Source organism: Amphiprion ocellaris, chromosome 5, assembly GCF_022539595.1.
Source record: "Amphiprion ocellaris isolate individual 3 ecotype Okinawa chromosome 5, ASM2253959v1, whole genome shotgun sequence".
NCBI lineage: Eukaryota > Metazoa > Chordata > Actinopteri > Pomacentridae > Amphiprion > Amphiprion ocellaris.
In genome coordinates, this window is record NC_072770.1 from 35,508,194 (window position 1) to 35,536,004 (window position 27,811).

The 27,811-nt window shown below is 39.2% G+C and overlaps 1 protein-coding gene across 3 annotated transcripts; it reads left to right on the plus strand.

The window, feature by feature from the left end:
• Positions 1-322: 322 nt before the first annotated feature.
• Positions 323-23,988, plus strand: hyal1 (hyaluronidase 1). Of its 3 annotated transcripts, none has more exons than XM_055010428.1 (5): positions 323-406; positions 730-1,640; positions 1,730-1,819; positions 4,677-5,020; positions 23,820-23,988. In XM_055010428.1, exons 1-4 carry the CDS (start codon positions 358-360, stop codon positions 5,001-5,003), a joined length of 1,377 nt encoding a protein of 458 aa, XP_054866403.1. In that variant the 5' UTR covers positions 323-357; the 3' UTR covers positions 5,004-5,020; positions 23,820-23,988. The 3 variants fall into 3 exon arrangements, with proteins under 3 accessions (XP_054866403.1, XP_023143202.2, XP_023143201.2); XM_023287434.3 differs by lacking the exon at positions 23,820-23,988 and adding an exon at positions 7,915-8,451; XM_023287433.3 differs by lacking the exon at positions 23,820-23,988 and having other exon boundaries at positions 4,677-5,238.
• Positions 23,989-27,811: the final 3,823 nt, after the last annotated feature.

A 27,811-nucleotide genomic window follows, 5' to 3' on the forward strand; every position in this document is an offset into this window, starting at 1 on the left:
CTTAACCAAGAGTTATTTTTTACTACTTTTAAGAGTTGAGCAAAGGAGGAAGAGTTCATTATGGCTTTGCCTAACAGTCATTTAGTGGACGACTGTGTAGTCCTTCCAAATCTCCTCATTAAAATATGTATTTTTGCCTACATTTGCGTTTTTTTTTTTTTTTTTTTTAATTAAAACACTAAAAACTGTTCAGCACAGACAGAATAATGGGACTATGTTTTAATGTCCCTGTGACTTTAAATGTGCCTGATACTGCAACTGATTTGCATGTCTCATACTATTGGTTGGTAGAAATCCTGTGCACACTTGGGATTGGTCCTTTCACCTTCCTCTTTTCCTGCTTGTGTCATTCAGATCATGAGACTTCTGCTTTCACCACAAACCAAAGTCCTAAATAAGTTCCTAGGTAAGTCAGAGTTTGTGAGTTTGCTTTTAAGTCTGTTTTACACGTTTTTACACTATAGCTGACTGTTTTAGTCCAGTGCAGTTACATTACAAACACCTTTTGTTATTATCTGGAAAATCATCCAGGATTATAATAGGAAGGAAGCAGCATTTGTGGTTAAAAGTTTAAACTCTTAGTGTTAAAAGCAGATTGTAAAAGCTTTAAAGCACCATATTTGATTTTAGTTTTGATCTTGTCTCATAATTGAAAGACTTTGTTCAAGACACAGTGCCATTTTGCTCAGCTGGGTAATATTAGCAGTACTGTTTGTTCTTTCCTTGCAGGGATGAGGTCTTTTCATCCTGAGGTGTTGCTGCTCTTCAGTCTGATCAGCCTCGTTTCTGGGCTGCAGTTTGCAACTTCATCTTTCTCCCAGGTGCCTTTCCTCTCTGTGTGGAACGCCCCGACTGCCAGCTGCCTCTCTCAGTATGGCGTCAATCTTGACCTGGGGACATTCAGCATCGTCCAGAACCAGAACCAAACCTTTATGGGTGAGAACATAACCATCTTCTATGCTGAAAAGCTTGGTCTGTACCCGAGGTACTCCAGCCAGGGGCAGGCAGTTAACGGCGGGGTGCCACAGAACAGCAGCCTGGGTGGACACCTCAGAGCTGCCGCTGAAGACATCCACACCTGTATCCCTGACAGGGGTTTCCAGGGCCTGGCTGTGGTGGACTGGGAGAGCTGGAGACCTGTGTGGGAGAGAAACTGGGACAGTAAGCAGGTGTACTGGGAGGGGTCGAGGGCATTGGTGAGGTCCCAGCATCCGGACTGGAGCCCCGCACAGGTAGACGCTGTGGCACATAAGGAGTTTGAAGAAGCCGGGAGAAATTTCATGGAGGAAACTTTGAAACTGGGGCAGCAGGAAAGGCCGAATGGTTTGTGGGGTTTTTACGGTTTCCCCAACTGCTACAACTACTACAGTGGCAAAAGCACTAACTACACAGGGGAGTGTCCACCTGTAGAGGTAAAGAGGAACGACAGGCTTTTCTGGCTGTGGAGCGCCTCCTCTGCTCTGTATCCTGACATCTACCTGAGCCAGGAGCTGCGAGGCCTCAGCAGAGAAGTTCTGCTCTACACTCACCATCGCATCCTGGAGGCCATGAGAGCAGGAGCTCAGGTGACTCCATCAGCACCACCTGTGTTCCCCTACGCTCGCATTGTCTACACCTACACGTTAGACTTCCTCTCCCAGGCAAGCAGCAGATTTGTAAAACACAAACATTTATTTGTTGTCATAATTTCATCTGAATATTTTGCTCACCCCTTGTTTTCGTTCTGCAGGAGCACCTGGTCTACACGATCGGAGAGAGTGCTGCCTTAGGATCTGCAGGGGTGGTGCTGTGGGGCGACCACCTCTTGTCCAAAACTCAGGTACAATAACTCACTTGTACAAAGTATCCAAACTCTTCCAATAATTTAATTATGCTCACAGTGTCTTTTTTTATACCTGGGTGCATGATAGTCTTGAATCTTGGAAATCTTAGAAAAAGTCCTAAAATGCATCCTGTCTCCAGTATGCTGTGCTTTTTGCTTTATTTACACAAATGTTGTAGCTAACATGCCTATATTAGAGTGTTATCTGTTTAAAAAATAAGAGCTTTAGTTGAGGGAGGGATGTGTTCATGTTAAATGTGGACAGATTTTATGGTAAAATTAATAAAAACAAAGGAGATGATAGTGTTGGAGAGTATGAAAGTATCAACTGACTGAATTCACATTGGCGAAAACATTGTATATTTTGCGTTTATGGTTATTTATATTTCTCTGCAAAATAGCTTCTTTTGTTTTTTTTTACAAACTAATCTACAGAGACAATGTTTTGTATACTTTGTATCTATGGTGATCTATGAGTCACTGGAATGTATTTGAGGATACAGGAAACAAACATTGGACACAACCCTGATTAAACAAGCCGATATCATGCATGGTGGTGACTTGTGCAGAATGTTTCGAAATTAGGAAGACTTCCTTCCTAAGCCTACAGTTCCTGTATGTGTTTGTGTTTAAGTTGCAAACAGACTCCTGTATACTGTCTAACTTGCTGAACGCATTTTTTTGCAATGTTTCAGGCAAAGTTTTGATTTGGTCTTTCATTATACCTGTTAAATGTCAAGCACCGAAATATTGCACATAAATGCATTTCTGTGAGTTAGACAATATGTGGAAGTCCGTGAAAATTTTAAACCCTCTCATTTGCCTTTGCACTTGTCTAATAAAACTGGCGTATGAAAAGTTCCTTCATCTTGCTTTTAAAATTAGAAATTGAAGAAAATGTGATCCCTTCAGATGAACTTCAATGTGCCACTGTGTTTTGCAGATTTTTTTTTTAAACAAACTGTTTCTTGGAGACTTGAAAATGTTCTTTCCTGTTCTTTAGTTTGGTGTCCTGTCAAAGTAGGTCTGGCATTATTCTATATCTCTTTTGTTGTCTGTGGCTTTCAGCCCACTTGATCCTGCACCAAATTACAAATATGTGGTTTCATTTTTTTAAAAAAACCCTTAGTATTTCTCTGCACAGCTGGGTACTGGGATTTTTAGCAAACACTTCTCAAACTGGAGTAAAAGGATCCTTTGCTCGAGACTATTTTCAGCTGCAGATGAAAGTATTTATGGCAGCAGGATGGTGTCCAGTAAATGGGACTGAGTCAGAATAACATACAGTGCTTGTGTTCATGGCGGTGAAAGAACACCAGTGTAACAGTGTGACTCTTTGTTATGGCTTTACTGGTTTCTGGACAACAGTGATGCTCTATAGCACAGAGGATTAAATTATATTTGGCTACTCAGAACAGTTGATGTTGGACTCGTAGTATTAAAGCAAAAATATTGCCAGATTGATTGCTAAACGACTACTTGACAATCTGAGTGAGACTTGTAGTATAATTCTGATAATGTGCTACTGATAATGATGTATATACATGTACAGAAATTGCAGAGAAGTGGCTTTTCTGCAGATGGATTTGTTTAGACCAGGGGTGTCAAAGTCATTTTAGTCCAGGGGCCACATTCAGCCCAATTTGATCTCAAGTGGGCCGGACCAGTAAAATCACAGCCTAATAACCTATAAATAAACACAACTCCAAATTTTTTCCTTTGTTGTAGTGCAGAGAAGTACATACTGAAAAAGTTCACATTTAAGGAATTATCTTTTTACAAAACCTCATGAACAACCTGAAATTTCTTAAGAAAACTAAGTCCAATTTCAACAACATTCAGCCTCAGCTTATCATTTACACATTACAACTTGCAGATCACAGAGTGTCTACAAAGGAGCACAACATTTAGTCACAGGTGTCTGGAACTGAATGACATAGTATTGTACTTAATGATCAAAATGATAAATGTTTAAGACAAAAAAAGACAAACAACGAAAACAAGATAAAATATGACAAAAACGAGACACTAAACAACAAAAAATCAGACAAAAGACATGAAATAAAACAAAAAACAGACAAAAAAATTAGGCAAAAAAGTTACAAAGCGATAAAAAAAATGGACAAATCACAAAAACGACAAAAAAATTACACAAATGACACAAATGAAACCAAAAATGACAAAAGCCAGAAGAAGAACAACAAAAAAGTAGATAACACAAGTGAGACAAAAAAAACACAAAACGACACAAGCGATACACAAAACAACGAACAAAGCAAAACACAAAATGACAAAAATAAGGCAAAAACACAAGCGAGACAAAAAGGAAACAGAAAACGACAAAAACGTGAAACAAAACAACAAAAATGTGAAACAAATGACAAGTCAGTAAAAAAAACATTAAATCAAGACAAAATATGACAAAAATGAGACACAAAATGGCAAAAGAACAATGAACAATCTAGTATTTTACTTTATGATCAAACAATTTGTTATAGTTTAGAAATTGTAGTTTTCCAAATTTACAATTTGCAGTTAATGTCTTCTCTGTGATTTTTACATTTTACAAAGTCTTCCAGTGGGCCGGTTTGGTCCCTCTGGAGGGTCGGTTTTGGCCCGCGGGCCGCATGTTTGACACCACTGGCTTAGACCATCTTCAATTGGCTTAGTGCAGCTGTTTTTTGTTTTTTATGGAACAAAGTCATATGACATCTCATGTGCAGCACTAATATTGTTGTTATGTCATCAGCTCTTGTTCTTGGTAATGACCAATATTTCACTTGACAACTGAAGCTTTTTTTCATAATTCTCAGCATCCCCAGTTCATTGTGTTTTGTTTCTGTCCTACTTTCAGGCTACCTGCGAAGCTGTCAAGTCTTACATCGATGAGTCTCTGGGTCCTTACCTGGTTAACGTAACATCGGCCGCTGTGCTTTGCAGTCAGACACTTTGTTCCTCCAAGGGAAGGTGCCAAAGGAGGAACCCGAACTCAAGGGCCTACCTTCACCTCGACCCTGCTGCGTGGAAGATAGTGTCTGAGAAGACACCATTAGGAGGGAAGAACTACAGAGTTTTAGGACAGATGTGGACGCAGAACGTAAAGCTGATGAAGTTTGACTTTGAGTGCAAGTGTTATCCTGGCTGGGGTGGTGAGAGCTGCTCCAAGCCAAGTCAGGGATGAGACTGTTCTTGGAGGAGGTAAGTTAGTGGCAGTATTAGTCTAATAAACAGCAGTAAAATCTGAAAAAGTCACGAAATTAACAGCTACATGAGTGAATGTGGTCTCTTGTGAGTTGAAATCGTTGACCATCAGATTTTATTAATGAATTGCTTTTGTACATGTTTTTTCTTGTTGATAATATTAGTTTTTAAAATAAACCACCAGTTTGCCATGTATGCAGACTGCTTTCTACTGAGCAATTAATGTTTCATTATAAGTGAAGAATGTGTCGTTTAAGCCTCGTGTCGTCCTGCGGGTCAAAATTGACCCCCTTTAAAGTTTGAAAATGTGGAAAAAAAAAAAAATTTTCACAGTGAAACTTCTGATGTCCACATTTTCAACGTTTTTGGGAAATTTTTGAACATTTTTTGGTCGAAAAAAAGAAATGTTAAAAATGTTTCTTAAGAACATTCACAAAAAAATCAACCAAAATCCAGCGAATTTCGCTTAAAGTGTTCTTAAAGAAAATGTTAGAAGTTTTACTGATATATATGTAATCACTTTAGATATTTTTAGGATTTTTTTTGGGGAAGATTTTTACTCATTTTTTTGAAAATATTTACAAGAATTTTCTTGCTAAATTTGGACGATTTTTTTTAAATAAAACTTTTAAGGGAAACTTATATGGAAACATTGGAGTTTTCTTCCTGAAGGTTTTGCAAATTTTCAGAAATTTGGGGAATTTTTTTGCCGATTTTTGGGGATTTTTTTCAGAAAAGGAATCATTATTTTTTTGGGTGCCCATAAGTGAAGACAACAGGAGGGTTAATGACATTAAATGTGCCCATTTGGGTGGTGGAACTCAGCTTTATGCATCCACCTCCAGTCAAACATTTTGCTTTTGCTACTTTGAGCTTCACTGTGCAGAAAGTTTGGCTCGACATCTGCTGCAGGAAAGAAAGTTTCTCTGTGCTCACCTTTAATTTGAGTTCAGGACGTGTTCATCCGAGATGATTTGGAGGCCAGTCATGGTTCAATGAGCTACTTGCTGAGCTGTGATGTGGAAACTTTCAGCTTGTCACTCGTCAGTGACGAAGCAGATTTTGTGTCCTGCAGTTTAATAATATTTGCATAGATCCTGGTTTCTGTTCAGGGGAAGTAATTGTAATTCCAAGATTTATTTATTCTATATATTAATTTCAGCAACACATAAATATGTACAAATTACCAACACTACTATAACTAAGGTATGGCATAAAAGACAAGCCTGAGTTATGATTTTCTATCCATCCATTATCTATACAACGCTTAATCCTCATTGGGGTCGTGAGGGGCTGGAGACTATCCCAGCTGATTTAGGGCTAAGGAACCCTGGACAGGTCACTAGTCTATCACAGGACTACATATACAAACAAACAATCACACTCTCATTCACACCTATGGACAATTTAGAGTTACCACTTAGCCTCAGCATGTTTTTGGACTGTTGGAGGAAGCTGGAGTACCTGGATAAAACCCATGCATGCACAGGGAGAACATGTAAACTCCATGTGGAAAATCCTGGGAAGGCGGACACGAACCGGGGAGCTAGCTGCAAGGCGAAAGTGCTAACCACCGATCCACTGTGCAGCCCTGAGTTACGATTTTATGTTAAGAATTTTTAACTAGATAAGTGAGCTTTTTTGTGAAATTTAGTTTTCAAAGCGGAACACTATTACACCTTCAAACATTCCTGCAAGGTAATCTTTAATCTTAATTGTCGTAGAACTTATCCACAGCAGACAATTTCACTCACAAATGGAGCTACTAACATTGACAGTGGTTCTACATACCAGACCCTGGACCTGCTCCATGGAACACAGCCATCATTTACGTTATTCACTGCACATGAGCACTTCTTGCTTGAGCATGTTCCAATATCTACTGTGAAACAAAGTCTAGAGCATTATGTTGGGAATATTAGTTTTCATGTAAACACATCTTGCTGATGCCAAGCCAGCCAGTGGTGGAAAGTAATTAATAGTAAATTAGTAATGCCACTTCAGTGCATGTTTTTAACATTGATAGTTAATTTGCAGATTTTTTTTCATACAAATACAATGATTTCTTGCTACAGACAAAACTACCTGACAGTATATAAAATAATTAAATTGTCTCTACATTGACTACATATGTTATAAAGCCTCTCTGCCTGAATGGCACTTTTGACACTCTACTCTATTTAATTGATTGTACTTTTGTTCTTAACCCTCCTGTTGTCTTCATTTATGGGCACCAAAAAATATTGTTTCCTTGTCTGAAAAAAATCCCCAAATTTCTGAAAATTTGCAAAACCTTCAGGAAAAAAATTCCAATAATTCCTTAAAAGTTTCCCTTAAAATTTTTATTAAAAAAAAAAAAAAAAAAAAAATTTGGCAAGAAAATTCCTGTAAATATTTTCAAAAAAATTAGTAAAAATCTTCCAAAAAAATCCTAAAAATATCTGAAGTGATTACATATATATATCAGTAAAACTTCTAAAATTTTCTTGAAGAACATTCACAAAAAACTCAACCAAAATCCAACGAAATTTGCTGGATTTTGGTAGATTTTTTTGTGAATGTTCTTCAGAATCATTTTAAACATTTCTTTTTTTCCACCAAAAAATGTTCAAAAATTTCCCAAAAACGTTGAAAATGTGGACATCAGAAGTTTCACTGTGAAAATATACATATTTTCCACATTTTCAAAGTAATATTTTGTGTGCATAGGGTGTCTTTTGTTACTTTGGCTTTCAGTAAAACATCTGAATATATTTTTCTGCTTCTATCTGGAAAGGATCTTTAATATTAACTGGACACAACATTATGCTGCATTTTTTTATTTTTATTTTTAAACTCCACTTGCCTATAATTTGCATCCTGAGGTTTTCATTTGAAATGTTTGTTTGCAGGTTTATGACCAGCAGGTGGTGTTATGGGACAGCTAACATAAAAGAAAGACACCAAACATCAAGGTCGGAGCTGTGGTTGCTAGTAACCACCGCAGCAAGAGTCAAATAACTGTAGTGGAAAAAACACATTTGACTCAGTGTGTGAGATTTTAATGAGTTTATACCCAAACTCTGCAGCAGCTGGAGTGTCAGCGATGAATTAAAGTCACTGTAATTGAGAGCCAAACAGAGCAAAGACAGGATAAGGTGACCTTGATTGATTTACGTGTAGCGTGTACAATGCTGTCTTATCTGATAGCCACCCCAGCTTCAAACTGGTGCCATTGATAGTAATTTCCCTCCTCTGTCCCCTGAGGCTCAGCAGACTGGAAGAACAGTTTCCCACAAGGCCCTGCTGTTTCCTGCTTCCTGCTTTATCATAACTGGCTGGATTGTAAGGAAATGAGGAGGAGATAGATGTTTGTTTTTTTGAAAAACGGAGGCAAGACATCTGCAGCCTGTGCTTTTTTAAAAATAAATGTGGGTTTTTGCAGGTTATTGTGCAGCAGTTTTCTGAACAAGACAAAATGTAATACGTGTCCTGAAACACTATGTTTACCTGTAATAACTGGATAATGGCAGGAAAAAAACAGCAGCGCTCTCGCACTCATTCACATTCACATTCACAGCGCTGCTTGTCACTATATTTATTATTACAATTTTCTTCACCCCGGCAACCTATAGTTCACTCTGCCTGCCCAAATATAGAGGAGAAATTATGGTGAAATGATGCTGTGCTGTTTGGAAAAAGCTTGCCTTATTCAAGTTCAAAATATGATGTTGTAGCCAAACTTGAATTTTAGACCATGCAACCTCGTGTCTGATATTTCACAACAGTTTGACCTCAAAAGCAGTATTATTTGATATAAGACATTGAATTTCACGCTCCATAAGCAGCCTTTTTAAATGATATCAAAAGCTTGAAAATGATCTTTCAATACGTTAACAGAGGCCTTTCAGATCTGTTTGTCTGCTTGGAGTGGTCGTGTCTTTTTCTTCCATCCTCTGGCAGGCCCCTCTATTACTCTATCCTCTCATCTCTGCATTTCTTCATTTTGGCGTCTCGCTCTGTCACCCCTCCACGGTCACGTCTCTCCTTTCCCTGCTGCTCGGTCTAGAGATCGTCTTGCGCGCTCTTGGTTTAATAACTGTTTTGTCACGCTCTGTGTCTGTCCTTCAGAGGAGTCAACTCTGATCAGGTTTCTTAAAGATCTGACGCACACTTGTTTACATGATTTGTGTGTGCATTTGTCACTGCAGCTACGGCGTTGTGCATTGATCAGCCTGTTAAATGCTCGATATTTGCCTTGAAAACATGTTGATAAATACTGCAGAGACGATGAAAAGGCTGAGACTGTTCTAATGTGTCTGCACTAAATATGAAGTTACAAATGCCAGGCGGTTAGCTCAGCATAGACGGCAGTCAGAGGAAAACTGTAAATTTGGCTCTACTGAAAGCTTGAAAATAAATTAGTAGTGTAGCATGTGAGGGAGGAGGTCTGGTTGGATGGATGGGTCAACAAAAAGTCTCAAATTGCCACAGAAGATGACCCAATCAGCATTTGTTTCTTATCAGCAGTAGTTATTGTTACCAGCCAGTTGTTGCTAGCCGCTGACCTGAAATTTTTGTCGTTTGTGTGACTTCTTTGTCAGTTTGTGCCTCATTTTGTGCCTTGTTTTTGTTGCTTTGTGTCTAGTTTGTTTTGTATCTCCTTTTGCGTCATTTTGTGTCTTCTTTTTTTTGCTTTGTGTCTCATTTGTGTCTTGTTTGTGTCCTTTTGTCTCATTTTTGTCAGTTTGTGCCTCATTTTGTGCCTTGTTTTTGTTGCTTTGTGTCTAGTTTGTCGTTTTGTATCTCGTTTTGCGTCGTTTTGTGTCTTGTATTTGTTGTTTTGTGTCTCATTTGTGTCTCGTTTGTGTCCTTTTGTCTCATTTTTGTCATTTTGTGTCACATTTTTGTTGTTTTGTGTCTTGTTTGTGTCGTTTTGTCTCATTTTTGTTGTTTTGCATCTCATTTTTGTCATTTTGTGTCTCATTTTTGTCGTTTGTGTGACATCTTTGTCAATTTGTGCCTCATTCTGTGCCTTGCTTTTGTTGCTTTGTATCTCATTTTGTCTAATTTTTGTCATTTTGTGTCTCATTTTTGTCCTTTTCTGTCTTGCTTTTGTCATTTTGTGTCTTGTTTCTGTTGCTTTGTGTCTCATTTGTGTCTCGTTTGTGTCGTTTTGTCTCATTTTTGTTTTTTTGTGTCTCATTTTTGTAATTTTGTCTCATTTTTGTTGTTTTGTGTCTTGTTTTTGTCATTTTATGTCTCATTTTTGTCGTCTTGTGTCTTGCTTTTGTCATTTTGTGTCTTGTTTTGTTGCTTTGTGTCTCATTTGTGACTTGTTTGTATTTGTCTCATTTTTGCTGTTTTGTGTCTCGTTTTTGTTGTTTTGTGTCTCGTTTATGTCAGTTTGTGTCTTGTTTTGTACGGTTTTTGGGTACGATGCTGAAATTTACCTAACTTTTTTTTTGTAACCAAACCATGATCATTCCCTGTTGCAAATACAGTTGTTTTTGTGCCTAAGCCTAGCCAAACTTAATCCACTGCCCTTTAAGAAAAAAAAAGATTTTAAATTTGAAACTGCATCCTGTGAAAACCTGCATCAGATCAAAAAATGCTTGAGTGTTTCATTCTGGAGTTAATTTGGAGGACTTGTGATCAACTGCCTCTTGGTCGGGAGCTGTGACTTGTCGGTGTCAGCTGGTTTTTGTTCAGATTAAATAAAAAAACCTAACATGTTAATTTGGGATCTTTTCAACAGACCCACATCAGCTGTTTCCAGTCTTTGTTCCAGAATATTATTCCTTTCATGAAAGCCACAAAGAACATTCAGCTTTTTACCATAACAAGTAAAAAAGAATCACATGACCTTTTATGTGCATTCTGCAAATGGTAAACAGCACCTTTTGTGTGAACTGGCATTACACGGCTATATTTCAAACCAAAAGCCGCTGATTGTGAATGAGAAGATTGTAACAACTGATAGAAAGTGATATTTGAATCACCTTTTATCACATCTCCATGTAAGTAAATGAAGTCAGAGCAGTGAATCGGAGTCGAGAAATGAAAAGGCAAAAAATGCGGAGTGCCGGGGAGGTCACAGCGTCCTATTTCTTAGGAGATGTAGCTCTGATATCTCTCCACTTAGAGGCTGCTTGTCGACTGGCAGAATCACTACCAGGCCACATCCTGCGGTGGTGCGTCATGCGGCTGGATGCAGACGAGCTGATTGTGATCGATGTATTTGCACATAAGTTCATGTATACAAATATCAAAGGGACGTGCAGCAACGACTGATCACGGAACGCGTTTAGGTTTCCTATGTGTTAAGCATATCTGTTTGTTATTGCCGTTGAGGATTTGCTTTCTCTGCTGTATGCTTCCTGATGAGAGGTGACCTGACAGACTGTCACATGTGACTTATCCAGCACTGTGCTCAACCCCAGCCCTGCCCCGCAAGACCCCATCACAACTCAGAGAACATCATTTAAGAGCAAGAGCAAACTCACATTCACACACATTGCTGCACAAAGGTGGCCCCAGCCAAAGTCACACAATAACCGTGCGTGTCCAGGAGCCATTCAGGTGGAAAATTACACTGCCCAATCAATTGCTAATAGAAAGTCTTTCCTCTGGTAGAGGCCAATCAAAAGCTCACAATGTGGCCTCTCTTGGAAACAACAGCCAATCACTTGTTCACAATGCTTGTCGCTGTCATGTTGATGCTGATAAAATGTAATTATTCTCTGTTTTCATGGACACATATCGATGACATTGGGCAGTGATGAATGATGACGATAAATAAATGCAAGATAATGAGAAAATAACTAAGGAAATGGAAGAAGAACAAACGTTTTTTCCCCCAACCCCGACGCCCTTTCAGTTTGTAATTAATTCAAATGTGATTTTTTTTTTCTGCAAGCATATAATCCGTTTCAGCGTTTTCTCATTCATTTTATAGGATTTGATCTTGGCTCATTTGAATAAACATTTTGCTCCATATTAGTCTGGGTAATGAAGTGGATCTCAGAAGAAAAATGCTTTTGTTATGAGAGTGGAGAGAGCTGTGGCACAAAGGAGTGTCACAGTGGTCACCTCAGCAGGGAAATTGCTGATTGGATACCAGATTTAATCTAATGCGGAGGACCAACAATAATTTCTAATTTTTGGAGAAAGTTTGAATGTCAGAAGTGATGAGCGTAGGGCTTTAGAAGCATCTATTTCTTGATATAATTCGGTTATTTTTTAACTGCCACCCTCACGATGAACATTACACATGTGGCCAAAAGTCCACATACTGTTGTGTAGTTTTGCTGCTGTCATGGTTTTGCCCATCCCCCTCAATCCTGTTACAAATGTACTCATTTGAACTGCTTATTTTAAGACAGTTAATCAGCTAAAAGTGGCACTTTTGCTGAGGCACTTCACAATCTCACCGACCTCGTTTGAAAGTCACTTTTTTGAAAACACTGTGCTTCTTTGAGACTTGTTTTCTACTTCTACAGTACAATATCCAGTTACACAAAGCCATGTTTTGCTTTTCCTGATTTTGTGTGGAAGAACTGGACTGACGTGCTGCAGCACCGACTGCGAGCCAGATCTTATCACCCACCAGCGGATCTCACTTGTAAATGAATGAGAATGAAGCCAGGTTCCAAAGTCTTGTGGAAAGGCTTCCAAGAAGAGAGGAGGCATGCTAATATTTAACTGTCACGTGAATGCAATCCTCTAGTGTTCACGTACTTTGTTGGTCTCACGATATTGTACCATTGCTATGCAGACCACAGACTATTCATGTCAAGCAAACAAAATACAGTTAATATTTACCCACATACTTGCCCTATGCCCACACTGTTACGTACATACACAGGACACCAAGAGAAGACTGTTTTGATATTTCCATATGGGTTGAATTAAAGTTGAAACAGCTCAGATGAAGCTTCCTCGATACCATAATGTCTCTTATTTCAGATTCATAATGTGCTGAAATGATTGTCCTCTTATCATGTTTCTGATTTCAGTTTTCAAATCTTAGCATCAGTTAATGCATTTCCAAGGAAAAGCATTTTGAAGGGACGGACTTCTCTTCCAGAGACAAGGAGAACAGATGTGAGCTTCATAAATAATTTCACTATATTAGACTATATGCTTATAAAAAAAGGGTCAACAAAAGAGGTGCAACAGTGATTTCCTGCCTGTGGAAAGTGCTCTGCTTCCTCGATGCTCTCTGAACCCAGAATACATGAAGTGTGATTTAATGTGATTCATGGCTCTTGTTTCACTATCTTAATCGACTGTCTGTTCCCCCTGTTTTGATTTACCAACTGTTTCTCTTTATTCCATAACCTTTTATTATAAACAACAGAGTATGCAGCCCACTCCCACACAGCAGGGAAGCGCTCACACAAACACACGCTTACATGAATTCAAGATTAGTCCACAGGAATCAGGGTTTGTTGGGTCTCAACAGAAATGTCATGGTGAGTCGTAACCTTTACTGGAGCACGTTATCTGCTCTGATAGCGTGGCCAGGCCGGGACGGGGACCAACGCGATGCGATTGGATTTGAAAGGTCCCCATCTAAGTCATGCCCACCGGCTATCTTGCCTCCACAGTTCAGCAACACCAGCATTACGGCGTGCCGCAAAGTTTCAAGGATCTGATCTGTCCCGCTGTATCTGCATCTCCCTGTCCTTAATTAATCAGCTGTGGCTGGAGAATAGGAGCTGGGTCACTCTGTATTTCAGAGGAGAGGATGTGTGATGTGAGGAAGCATGACGCAGAAATTGATAGTAATGAGGAAAAAATCCATTTGACGTGTCTCAGCTGCTCATTTTTTGTGCTTAAGTGGTAGGAGAGTAGGATATGGGAGAGGATGTTTGGAGAAAAGATGGATGTGGTAGGTGTTATTAAATGCAGATCTGTTTGCAGAAGTGCTGACATGTGTATCTGTCACTATGGGTCATGAGATATGAAACTGACAATAGCAGCCCCTTGCTTAAACCACAGAGATCAGAGGATGTCCTTGATGTCAGCTTGGATAGACGAATGGAGATCTGCATTACATAAACCATGCTACATTTTAAAAAGGCCGCTGCAGGGGATGTTTTCTTCCTTCGTAACTTATTTCTTTGTCACACTGAAAATAACAACAGTTTGAGTAAATTAAGAGTAAAGTTTACTCAGGACTGCAAAAATAATTGCATAAAGTGACTAGTATGTTATCGCTGTGACCTACTTTCATCTTCGTTGTCTAAAAGTGGAAAGTGTCATGCAGAAATGTGAGACAGAACACAAAGACTTAAACATTAAACAATACAATTAACAAAACATATTGTACAGCTCTGTGAGACTGCTCATATAGTTCTTTGAGCTAAATGCTAATGCCACAGTGCTACAAGTGTCACAAAGAAAATGCTCATGGGAAGTCAGATTGAAATCCCAGCTGGAAGTTCCAATGCCCACTGTGGTCGGATTTTGAGTTGGAAAGTTGGAAGAACCCATAGACTGTGAATGAACTGATATCTGATAAAAGTGCTTAACAGTGGCTAATCTGGAATGAACTGTTTTCCTAAAGGTGTGTGTCTTTGGTTTCCTGACTTTTTGTGCTTGAAATCCAGCGTGCATGTTCCCGCATTCTTCCTAATAGCCAGCAGGGGGCGGCTCCCTTAGTTGCAGAAAGATGTCCAATTGTATTCAAGTCAATGAATAATTTACCCTACTTGTTTACCTCGATAAACATTTTCCTACTGAATCTGTAGTCTCAGTTGCATAGCTAACATATCGTGGTGTTCGTTTTGTAAATTATAGCTCCATTTAGAGTCAAATAGATGATGAAGTAGGGAATGTTTTTCAGTAGGATTATTTTTTATTTGACAGGCTCAATGCATCTGGTCAGAAAAAACAGGCTGGCAATAGCCAAATGCTAAACTCAAGGCTTTATAAAGGTAATCCTCAAACCAATGGTTGACATCACAGTTGCTACGTCCATCTGTTATATATGTGCTGTGACTGTACCCCAGTCAACTTACATGTAATGTCATTCCCAACTCTACTTCTGACTTCCAGGGTCAGTGAAATGCACCATGACAGCTGATGTTTAGCAGTGTTATTTCGCATGTTAGCAAGCTAGCACTTGGTGGAACTAAGCACAAAGTGCAGCCAATGGTGATTTTTGCAGATGTTTCATCGCAACCCACATATTTGAACAACAAAAAAATAACCTACTGATAGTGATAAATGAATGGGGTGATTCCACTGATTTCAATTTGTCCAAAATATTTCAAGATATCTCACTCAAAACCACAAATCTCAACCTCATCGTGGCACAAGAAGGAGAGTCAGGAGATCGCCAGAGACATTATGATTCATTATCTGGAGATTTGCAGCGTCTGACCCCCAGTTCATGGCAATCCAGCCAAAAGTAGTTTAGAGATTTTAGTGTGGACTAAAGTGTCAATGTTGCTGCTGTGGCAAAAGTATGTTAAACATTATGGTGACCCTATTACACCATCTCACATACATGTTATTTAATCACTTGTACATCGAGTGATAAACGACTTAAAACCATGAGCATACAGCCCTCATCATCCAGACTGGTACTCAGCAGAAAAAACAGCATCAACCTCCAGATAGTTTCCTCCTCAGGAGATTCAAACTGAGCCTTTTAAAGGAGATACAAGAATCTGTCTGACGTCCACCTTGGTGCTCAACTCCATCCAGAGGTGAGAAGCTTAAGATGAGATGATGCCGTAAAATCCCTTTAAAGTTTCCTTCTCTTACTGAAAAGGTGAGACCGATTATAGAGTTCACTATGCAGATTATCGTCTGACAATCAAATTACCCATAATTACATGACAACCCAAAGTGAATGCCTTTGTTCTCTGCCTTCTCTTGGACAAAAGCACTTTCTGCTTCTACTTACCCTGTTCCTTGATAGCGCATTTTGACCAACTACTTCTGAAAAAAACAAGAATAGGCTATTCCATTTGAATAAATTTTTTATTCTTTTAGTCCACTTTTAAGAAAATGTCTTCATTTATTTAAGATGATTGTCTCTTCTTGGAGAACATAACTAGCTAGAGGCCTTCAGACTGAATAGATACGATGCTGTACTTAACCTGCGACTGTCCTCATATGTGTTCAGATGTGCTACATAGTCTCCCGCACAAATAACAAGTAAATGTCAGTAGGATATTCTAGCCTCCTATTCATCCCTGGTGGAAGTGTTCACAGTATGAGATACATAAGGGTCCAAGTTAGCATTTCTGGCCACAGCAGGGGGCAGTAGTGAATAGTGTTTCTGCTGGGAGACAGTGACAGTCTGTACCAAGATGCCTGTTTTCTTTCAGTGTTTTAGGGCGAGGTCATAAATCAGGTTTTTTTTTCTTTTTCTGGTGAATGTTGAGCCTCGTCTATATGGATAAAATCTAAGTGTAATCAGTGAACTTGTGCTGTAGGTGACAGTAATCTCAAAAAAAATACGAAGAGATGCAACTGTTGTAGCCAGACTGAGAGAATTTCACAATCAGGGCCTGACGGCAAAGAATTCAGCCTAAATTTTATTCTTGTATTTATTGATCCTTGAATACCAAGACATGCATGAAGAAAAATGCTAACTGCAGGAACATTTCCACTTTAACAACATGTATGAAATGTAATTTTTAAGAACTCCTCTTTCCAAGCAGTTTGCCTCTGCATGTTTTTCGAGTTCCACATTTGTTTTTCATGAATTATAGTGAAGACGAGGATTATACCATCAGGTGGTCTCTGCTGTGTTTCATGGTCTTCTACCTCCCCGTTTCCTTGAACTGCAGCTTTCAGTGCTTCAGTGGAGCAGCGTGGCTCCTCAGGGTGACATTCGCTTGGCGCGCTGTTGTTCTTGGGCGTTGCTAAACGGTGGCTCCCGGGTTGCTCAGGCACAGTCCAAACGCTCAATTTCTGCACCTGTTTCCTAGACAACTGACATTTAAAGGGGCGGCTCTGGTTATTGACTGTTTGCCCTTGACCAGCACTCTGCTTGCACTTAAAAACGTTCAACCTGTAACTGTTTTGGAGTTGTTGTGTTTTTTCCCCACAAAGGCTCTCTGCAAACTCGCTGTCACTTCATGGCAGTTCACAGCAGCTGTTTGCAGGAAAGCGCAGGAGAACTGTTGCTTTTGGGTGGAGCAACAGGGTGAAAAGAAATTCAACAGATGAGGCTTCATTTTGCCTTCTCTCTGCCATTTGAATTCAAGAAAAGATTTCCCCTGAGAATGGATTTGAGTCATAGTTTATGCTTAATGTGGGAAATCAGCCTAAATGGGGAGTGACGTGAGCAAATGCGAAGTGCTGTATTGCCAAAAATCAGTTGGCGGCACAGCACTCGTGTAGGTGTTGCCATAGATTCAGTTGAGTAACTGACTAACAGGTTTATGGAGATACTGGCACCCTACAGAGCAACTGCCACACCACCAAATTAAAATTAAACCACCTAAGATGAATGTAGTGGGGAATTTCCCCCTCTTCCTCCCTTTTCTCTGGTGGAGTCCTCCTTGAATGCTCTTTTATGTTATCAACACAGAGCCTGATGTCTCAATCTGGCACGTCTCCTCTTTCCTACTGATGGCTGTGGTGAAATTATTCACTAACAGGTGAAACCAGTTGAGCAAAAATAACAGGATTTCTCACCTGAAAATAGCACCACAGGCTTTTTTTTTGTGTGTGTTAGACCTGATATTTTAGTGTGAGAGTTTCACGCAAATTACAGAGTTAGGAAACAGATAGAGGATTCTGGTATGCTGGAAAAACATGGTAAAGTATGCAAATTTGTAATCCATTGCTGCCGAGGGCTACTGCAGTGATTTGGTATTTCACTGCTATTAAACCGAAGCACTCACAAGAGACAGATTTTGTAAGAGACTGGCCAAAATCAAAGCAGCCTTGGCTTTATATTTGTTTAGCATCATATTCCAACTTGCATAATGCTGATTATTTCCACTGATATCAGAAGACACAAGCTGACACAGTTATTACAGTTTCCAACATAAAACTATAAACCCATTTCCTGCGTCTTGCCACCTTTAGTCCCTTGTATAACCTATTAGCCTTCTACCTAATGAAACTGCACTGTGTTCAGCCCCTAAAAACAACACAATGAAGGTTTCCAGATTTCATAAATGAATGCTGAACAGAGTGATTACAAACTGTAAACAGAGTATGAATACCACGCTTCTTTTATTTAGTCCAGCAGTGTGATAGTTTGACCGGAGTTGATGGTATAATGATGATTTTCTTCATTTCCAAACATAATACATCACTGCCATGCAAATCTATTGCCCACATTTCATAGAGGATCATTGTTGCTCACTAATCGCAAGGTTGGCAGTTCGATCTTTGACCCTTGCACCCACCAAAGTGTCCTTGAGCAAGACACTGAGCCCCAAGTTGACCCTGATGGCAGATGAGTGCTTCTGCCACCTTTGGTATGTGCATACGAGTGTGACTGGGTTCATTAGAAATGCACTGTAAGGCACTGAGGTTTAAAGGTGCAGTGTAAGTTTGGACCAGTCACCATCTGAGTTTGTCTTTTGAGCAATCAGTGATCAGGGATCGATGCTTTAAATTCTCTGACTTGACCTGGATTCTGTTTAACAAGTGGAATTACATAATTTCCATTATTCTCTTCTGTGTCACTCTATCAAGACAATCAAATACGGCGGTTATGCTTGTACAGAGAACAAAGAGAAGACACTGTTTCTTTTTAATTTCACTTTTTTCCATAGTCAGAAAGTTAGATTTAAAATGTTATTAAATAAGATTGGATAGATACAGTAGATTGAACCCAATTTATTTCTGAACTTTTAGCTTCTTGTGCGATGTCTGCAGGTACAAGCTATTTTTAGTGTTTCAAAACTCAGCACTCTTTCAAACTTTGATCATAAGATTCTGTTATATTTATTTGCTGCTACCGCATTGCTGCTGTAGGTTATTCTGCTTCACACAAAAATATGTTTAGTAAATTTTTCTGACAACATGCTGAATGGAAGATTACAGCCATAAATATTTGTACCAACTTCTTTTTTTTTGACAAAATGGGAAACAGCTTTTTCTACAGATTTTCAGCTTTTAACTTTCTGAGTTCACAGTCAGGGCATCAGACAGTACAACGCTGTTGGGATGTCACTGTAACAGGCCCAAAATAAACAGAAAGCACCAGTTTACTGAGTCATTTCTTCGCTGTTACAGCATTTATTTACAGCAGGCAAATGTTAATTAGACTGAAGACTTAAAGCTGTATGAAAATTAGCCCCGGAGTCATCACAAAGACACATTAAAGGTTTAGTCAGTTAATTCTGTCTCAAGTCACATCAGTCTGTGTTTTGTGCAGTTTAATGGATGCTTTGTGAGTTGTTTAAACTAATGAGGCACAATGTCAAAACCTCAAAGAAGGAGATCAAATGAATAAATGAAGATGACAGAACTGGGTCATACAAGCTGCTTTGCTGCACCTGTTTACACTTTTGTTCATTACAGCAAAGATTATTATATCACAGTATTTTCCTTGTGATTAGTACAGATGTCGTCCCCTGGATGTCTTATTTCTTCTGTAAGAGCGACATCTCCCAGAAGTTTCATGTCACAGGCATTTGCCCATTCAAGAAGCTCCTTACCAAATGTCATAAGCAGTTACAATGTTCAAATCTCCTTTTGATGCCGTGTGACGTGCCTCGAAAGGTCATGCGTACAGCACATTGTCCTGTAGAAAAATAGGCCCATGTGGAGTTAAGGAAAGACAGCTGAGATAATCAAGCAGAGAGATAGACAAATGGAGCAAAAGAAAGGACACTTGATGCATATTCACTCCCATGTACATCCCCTAACAAAAGCTTTCAAGGTCACCAAGATGAAAAAGCAAAAGCTGAATCTTGAAGTCCTACTTTTCCCTCTCCCTGACTAACACCACCCTCCCTCCTCAGCTCTTTGTTTTTCTCCCCCTTCTCTCTCTCTCTCTCTCTCTCTCTCTCTCTCTCTGTCGCTTTCACTCTCCTCTCCCTGCATCGTCTCCCTGATCGGGCGGCAGACAGCGTGTAAGTGCTCTAACCCAGAGAAGTCTCCAGGAGCTCTTGTGATTGGCTGTGCTCTGCAGCACTGTTCACAATCGATTAAGGCACGGTGAGCTCCCGTTAACAGCTTTTCTCTGCTGCTCCTGTGGCTTTGATACTGTCACATAGACTCCAACTTCGCCCTTAACCCTTCAACCACTGTCCTCTCCTTCTCGCTTTGTCTCCTTCACTCACTCTCTTTATACGTTCACTTTCATTTTCAAAGCCCCCAGACTCCCTCACTCTATTGCCACTCAAAGACACTTCTACCAACTCTCACTCCAGGCCTGTGTTACTCTCACTTTTCTCTTTTTATCCTTAGAGTTCTTACTCTTAAGTCACTTAAAGCCGCTTCTCCCCTCGCTCACCTTGTCCTGTCATCTTAAATTTCAGTCACAATTCTGTCCTCAGGGAGAAAAAGCAAAAGACAGAATGAAACGGGGAGATAAAAGAGAGAGATGTTCTCTAAATGCAATCATGAAATAGCTTGAAAAAACATCATAGGTGATGTTATGCATAATATTGGGTGACTGAGGACTTCATATGTGGGCATTCATCTGTATGCAGAGGCCCTGTATCCCAAAAATTATGCTCATATCAGACATTTCTGCACCTCATGATTTACACCCGGTACCAATGTTCAGTTCCAGTGTAGAGAGTAGTTTGGCCTTTAAGAGGAGAGGCAGAAAGTAAAGGTGTGGAGGCTGATAGATGGCTGTGCAGCAATTCTGACTCTCATATGGGGGTTTGTATCCCATCCTGCAGGTATTACACTTTTTTAAAAAAAGTTGTATCCAGGATGTTTCTTGGTTTTAAGGTTGTCTGTGGAGTTTGTTAACACTAATGGAGCTATTGAACCCTCATTTTTGTATCACATGCATGACAAAAGACCTAAATGCAAATTAGGACAACCAACTATTCAAATGATCAACAGATCATTTAGAAGCAGAGAAAATATTTAAATTTCATTTATTTATACTTACAAAAAGTTTCTTACAACTGAGGACAGCAAGTCTTTTAGAACAACTATGAAAAAAAAAATCTCTCTGCACTCAAAACTAATATTATCTCCCAGAATTCATTCAGTATACACTGATAATCCACAACATTAAAACCACTGGCAGGTCAAGTGAAGGACACTGATCATCTTCTTAGAATGCAACAGTAGCTCAGAAATCTTGTCCTAGTATTGATGTGAATCTTACTTTGGCACATTCCAAAGCACACCTCTCCATTGCAGTGGCACTTCCCTTTTATTCCACCACACTGCAAAAACTGCGTGGAACGCCTTAATGAACACAACAACAGTGTTGACCCGTCTTCCAAACTCCCCAGATCTGAATCTGATTGATCCATAAAGGTCACATGAATTGGTAAACCTCTGTAGCTCTGCTTCAGTGAACTGTGATGGATAAAGTGGAGGCTGTCTTGCTCTGAGCCTACAGTCCACAGGAGCCAAAATATCCACCACCAACATCCCAGACACCACACGAAACCCCCAGAGGTCCTCTGTTCAATGGATCAGAGCTATTGTTGGAAACCTACATAATATTAGACAGGTATTTTTAACCCTCCTGTTGCTCTCATTTATGGGCACTAAAAAAATTGCTCCCTTGTCTGAAAACAATCCAAAAATTCAGCAAAAAAATCCCTAGATTTATAAAAATCTTCAGGAAGAAAATTCCAAAAATTCCTTAAAAGTTTCCCTTAAAAGTTTAATTTAAAAAAGAAAAATCCCCAAATTTGGCAAAAAATAAAAATTTAAATAATAAAAAAAAATTGAAAATATTTTCAAAAAATGAATAAAAATCTTCCAAAAATCCTAAAAATATCTAACGTGATTTTATATTTTTATTTTTATATATATATATATATATATATATATATATATATATACACACAGATATATATATATACAGATATATACACACACACACACACACACACACACACACATATATATATATATATATATATATATATATATATATATATATATATATATATATATCAGTAAAAGTTCTAATATTTTCTTTAAGAACATTCAGTAAAAAAATCAACCAACATCCAGCGAATTTGGCTGGATGTTGGTTGATTTTTTTCTGAATTTTCTTCAGAAACATTTTTTGTAACCTTTCTTCTTTTCCGCCAAAAAATATTCAAAAATTTCCCAAAAATGTTGAAAATGTGAACATCAGAAGTTTCATTGTAAAAATAATTTTTTTCCCCACATTTTCAAACGGGTCAATTTTGACCCGCAGGACGACACGAGAGTTAATGTTGTAGGTAACCAATGCATGATAAGAAGCTGAAACATGCTCTGTATTAATAAGTATGTGGACACCCTTTTCGGTCCAGGGTTGTTTTTTACTTGGCCCCTTTGTGTTATGGTCTCTGCTCCAGTCCCTGTTCCTCTCCTTCATTCTTCCTCCTGTTCTCTCTGTATCTGTCTGTCTGTGTTGACCTGTCTGTCCCTTTGGCTCCCTCTGTCTGTCATCTCTTTCCCTCTTGTCTCTCCTCGTCCCTGTCTCTTGCTCTCCCTGCTTCACCTGCCTGCACTCAGCTGATTACTGCAGTTGACTCACATTGCAGTAATCAGCTCACATGCCCACAGTATCACCTGTTCACTGCTTAAACTCTGCTCATTCACTTATTCCCTGTCGGACCATAGATTCTGTTTTGCTCCTGTCTGTTCATGGATTTTCCCCAGCCTGTTTTCCACTCGGTTGTCAGTTTCCCCCATCTTGTGAGTACTCCTCCTTAGTTTAGTTTTGTTAATTCAGTTCAGTTTTGTGGACTTCTGTTTTTTTATTCATAGTTTGCTTGTAGAGTTTTAGTAGTTTTGGTTTAGTTCTGTCCCCCCAGTTCAGTTCTCCATTTATGCATTGGTTTAGTTATTTGGTTAAATAAATCTCTTTCCGTTATTCGCCTCTCTGCCAGTTTCTGTATGTCTGCGTTTGGGTTCTCCTGCTCCCCCTGTAACACTTTGTTTCATTTAACGGACATCATAATGCCATCTAACCTTCCATTATCTATACACCGCTTAATCCTCATTAGGAGTCCATCCCAGCTGACTTATGGTGAAGACAGGTGACACCCTGGACAGATCACCAGTCTATCACAGGGCTACATATACAGACAAACAATCACAGTCACATTCACACCTATGGACAATTTAGAATCCTCAGTTAACCTCAGCATGTTTTTGGACTGTGGGAGGAAGCTGGAGAACCCGGAGAAAACCCACACATGCACAGGGAGAACATGCAAACTCCATGCAGAAAGATCCCAGGACCACATGAACCCGGGATCTTCTAGCTGCAAGGCGACAGTGCTAACCAGCGAGCCACAGTGCAGCCCCATCACAATGTTTTAAACTTTGGTACAACTGTCTGATAGAGGCACTTTTCTCAATCAATGCTGGCATGTCTCTAGCATGTAAAAACTTGAGTGATCCTACCCTCAAGCCCATCCAACCCCTTCATGATCAGATGGAACAGAGGCATCAGTGGAGTTTGGGGGTAAATGTGTGGAAAAGTCCCACTTACCAGTTTCCATAATTATGTATAGAGAATCCTCATAAACTGGAGACTTTTACAGCAGTGTAATAATCAGCAATCACATATGGGTGTAATGTTTGAGTGTCGACAAATTGTTCTGCCGTGCTGTAATTTCAGATTATCCAGACAAAATCAGACACAATATAACAGATGTTTTTCTTTTTTTTTTTTTTTAAGGTCAGCATCAGCAGCAGCAACAGCAGGAGGAGGAAGAGAGTCTGGACGTTAAGGCCATCAGTGTTTTTCAGAGACTGGTCAGTAAGAGAACCTGACACACTCCTCAAAATTAATAAGACTCTCTCAAGACATTCTTTAAAGAATTTGTATTGCCACCTTTTTGCATTTATCTTGCTAAATGCAGGACTGCAGAATATTATTATTAAAATGAGCGCTTTGTTTTTTTGTTGTTTAGCCTTGATGTATGGACACTTTAAATGTGGCTTTGGAGTTGCTAAAACCTGATGACACTGCCATTGAAAAATCACCTTCGTCTCGTGTCCGAGCTTTTAATTTGATGACTCGCGTGTATTATGTTGCTCCACCAGAAAACGTTTTATCGTGTCTCCATCATATCTGCCATTTATAGTGCTTTATAAATATGTATTTGACAATATTTGTGAGCTTAAGGCATGAGCATGACGTCATCCAAACTACCACGTTGGTGGTTTTGAGTTTACCCCGTAACTCCACATATAAGGATGCTGCTGCCTGAAGTACTCGTTTTTAGATTTCTCCTGAGTGAATACACTTGAGCTGTACAGTGTTGCTTCTACATTATGAATTATATGATTATTTGCCTGAACGTTAAAATGTGGTTTTACTAGCTAGCTGCTGATTAATCTAAAAGTCACAAAAAGAATGTTGAGAGTTTGATTTCCCTGTAGAGAGACACATTTTATCAGAATGTGTCTTTATACCGTAATGTATAGACAATATGCAATATCCATCCATCCATCCATCCATCATCTATACACTTAATCCTCATTAGGGTCATGGGGGGCTGGAGTCTATCCCAGCTGACTGAGGGTGAAGGTTCTGGACAGGTCACCAGTCTGTCACAGGGCTACATATACATTCACACCTACGGACAATTTAGAATGACCAGTTAACCTCAGCATGTTTTGAGACTGTTGGAGGAAGCTGGAGAACCCAGAGAAAACCCATGCATGCACAGGGAGAACATGAAATCCACTCATACACGAAATTCCCTTTAAAAAAAAACAAAAACAAAACTGATTTACTGTTCTTCTCGTGTCTACAGTCTTAGTTGTAGGTTTGTGTTTGGCTGTAATTCTATTTGACAACAAGATAAATTTCATGGCGCTTTCTTTTCCAGCCTACCAGCAATTAAATCATTACTTTGCAGCAGCCCGTCTGCTCTGCCGTGTTATCTCCACCTCCTTTGGATGAAAGGGAAATCGGTGTATTTAAGTACGAGTAGAAATGCAATTCATACGAAACCGCGACCAAAATGCGAATTTACAGCTTTTTGATGCTGTTCGTGTAGAAGCTAGCAATGGAAGGCAGCATTGCCTGAAGAAAATTGTGTTTTTTTCCACCCGTGGTTTTTATTGTCAGAAGGCAGTGAACCATTCTCTCTGAAACATAAAAGATGTGCAGTGAGAGGCCAATGGCTCGATCTGCCCAGACAGGGTTCTTTTCTTCTCCCTTTTTTCTATTTTCTCTATTGTGGCTCAAAGAAAAAGCTTTAAGAGGCATTTAACTCTTCTACTTGCTGCAAACATGGCTCACAGCAGCTAAACTCTGCCACATTGTCTCTATGTATATATGGCCATGTCTGTGTCACACACGTGAATATTTCTATTCTGGTTTGGTTCCGCTCAGTCAGATTTGTTCTTGACAAAGGTACAAGTATTCTAAACTCGAGATTCACCAGCTAGTCCTTTATAGAGCTCTCAAATAAATCCCACAGCCCTCAGGAGCTAATAGAACAGCTCAGGCGTCATCATGTGACGTAAGTGGTCTTAAACTGGATTTCTATTGTGCCTGACTTGCGTTTCAGATCGTTGAATAGCTTTTAAAAAAAAAAACGCATAACAGGGGTTGTCTATGTCTTCCATATCTATAACTTTCTGAAACAGACAATCTGACATTGACACCCACTTCATGCTGTTATTGTGCTTATTTGAGCTCTTTTTATACCTCTGTGCCTCTTATTTGTCAAGTTCATTCCTGTTATTGCCATATCTCCGGAACACCTTGACAGAATTTTTTCAAATTTGACACAAACATTCATTCAGACTTGAACATGAAGTGATTATAATTTGGTGTTCAAAGGTCAAACATCAAGGTCAAAGCAACCTCACAGAACATGTCATAGCTCAAGAATTCATACGCTAATTATGACAAAATATGTCCGATACGATATTTTACGTTCAACTTTAAGGCCAACTTGCTTGGTGGCCAGGTACAACCACAAGAGAGTAATTCTTGTTTCATGGGTACAACTATACATGACATTATTAATGTCTTCCTGGAGAGTCTGTCAGAAAATGTCCTGTTTTCAGACAATATAGTGTCTCCCCTTCTATGACAAACTGTTTTTACTCTTCCTGGTAGAGTGTCCAATTGCATCTAATATAAACACATTTTATTTTAGATATTCAGGTGGTTGGATATAACTCGACTCGTATAAGTACAGCAGCAAACATTCTCCTTCCTCCAGAATGTCAAATAGACCTGTTTAGTGATCTGACTGTGCTGTAATAGGTTTGGTTTGTGTCAGGGCCTGTAAACAGCTCAGGGTTAGAGAAAGGCTGTCTTTGAAATTTAAAGGGAAAAGTCAGCTTCTGCAGAAGTTTGATGATCCTCCCTCTGGATTTAATTGCTCTATAACACTGTCATACTATTTCCTCATATGTACTTGAGTGCAATCACAATAAATTGTATTGTTTTCCTTTTAAGCATTTGCTGACATGGCTGATGCTGCTGAGGACAGTTTATTTGAAATAGCAAGGCATGAAGCAACATAGTGGATGGGTGGCCGTGTAGTCGGGGTTTGCCTTTATTGACCGAGTAGTGACCACACCTTAATCATAGTTAGCATACCATAACGGTGATCTTTTATAAGATTTATTCAGATGTGTGCTGCACGCCTATTTCCGTGGGTTTCCATTGGCACCTTCATGATGACTTTGACCTTGGTACTACCCAGTGTGAGTGCAAATGTAAAGTCTGCCATCTGTCATGAATTATATGAAAGCATGCATTACTTTCTCACAGTTTAGGGACAGCTGTTGCAAGTGGACCGAGTGCACTGCTGATATCAGAACACTGGATGAACCATGAATAATAATACATCCATTTTACCGTTTGTGTGTTTTTGCAATGTGTTGTTGTGATTTCTGTGAATTGTTGCAAGCCAACACCCAGCTTTATTCTGTATTTTTAGTATATAAACAGCTTGTTCAGTTGTCTATTAGTAGGAGCAATAATCCAAGTTATCTGACTGAACTATGAGTTTTACCTAAAGTGAGTTGCATCTGAGCCATTTTACAAAGTTTTACCAGATTTTAACACGACCATTTATGATCATGGATGCATGACTCACATCAGATTGGACAAAACTCCTTCAAGTCCAAAAACTTATCCTGAATCTAAAGTGCTGTGCTCAGGTCACATGATGATTCGAAACAATTTCCATTCACTGAATCTGGTTTTGGGATCTAGTTGACAGCTTCAGAAAAAGTAATTAAGTGAAATCCTATAGAAAATATTTTATTACAGTACTACATTCTGTTCTAATTATATTTTAAAAGTTTATTCTTCAGGGTGGAAACAGCAGCTGACAAAGCCATGCCACTGCAAGAGCTGTTGCTGATGTTTTTATCTTCCTCAGCAGATAGTTCGTCACATTTTCATCAAACTGTAGTTGTTCAAATGTACATTTTTTTCTGAACCCTATATAGAATTCTTGTCCATGTTTTTATCAAAGGCTCAGACTAAAGTGATAGTGCTCACTCTGCTGAGGAAGATTGTGTGACATGATTGAAAGCTCGAAAGCAGCAACTAAACAAACCTTTGTTTTGTCAACTGCTGTTTCCAAGGTCTCAGGAGTGAACTTTTAATCTAATTCAAGTTATGAAAAATGCAACATCTTAAGTTTCATGACACCTGGACGAACATCACACAGCTGAAGAAGGCTATTT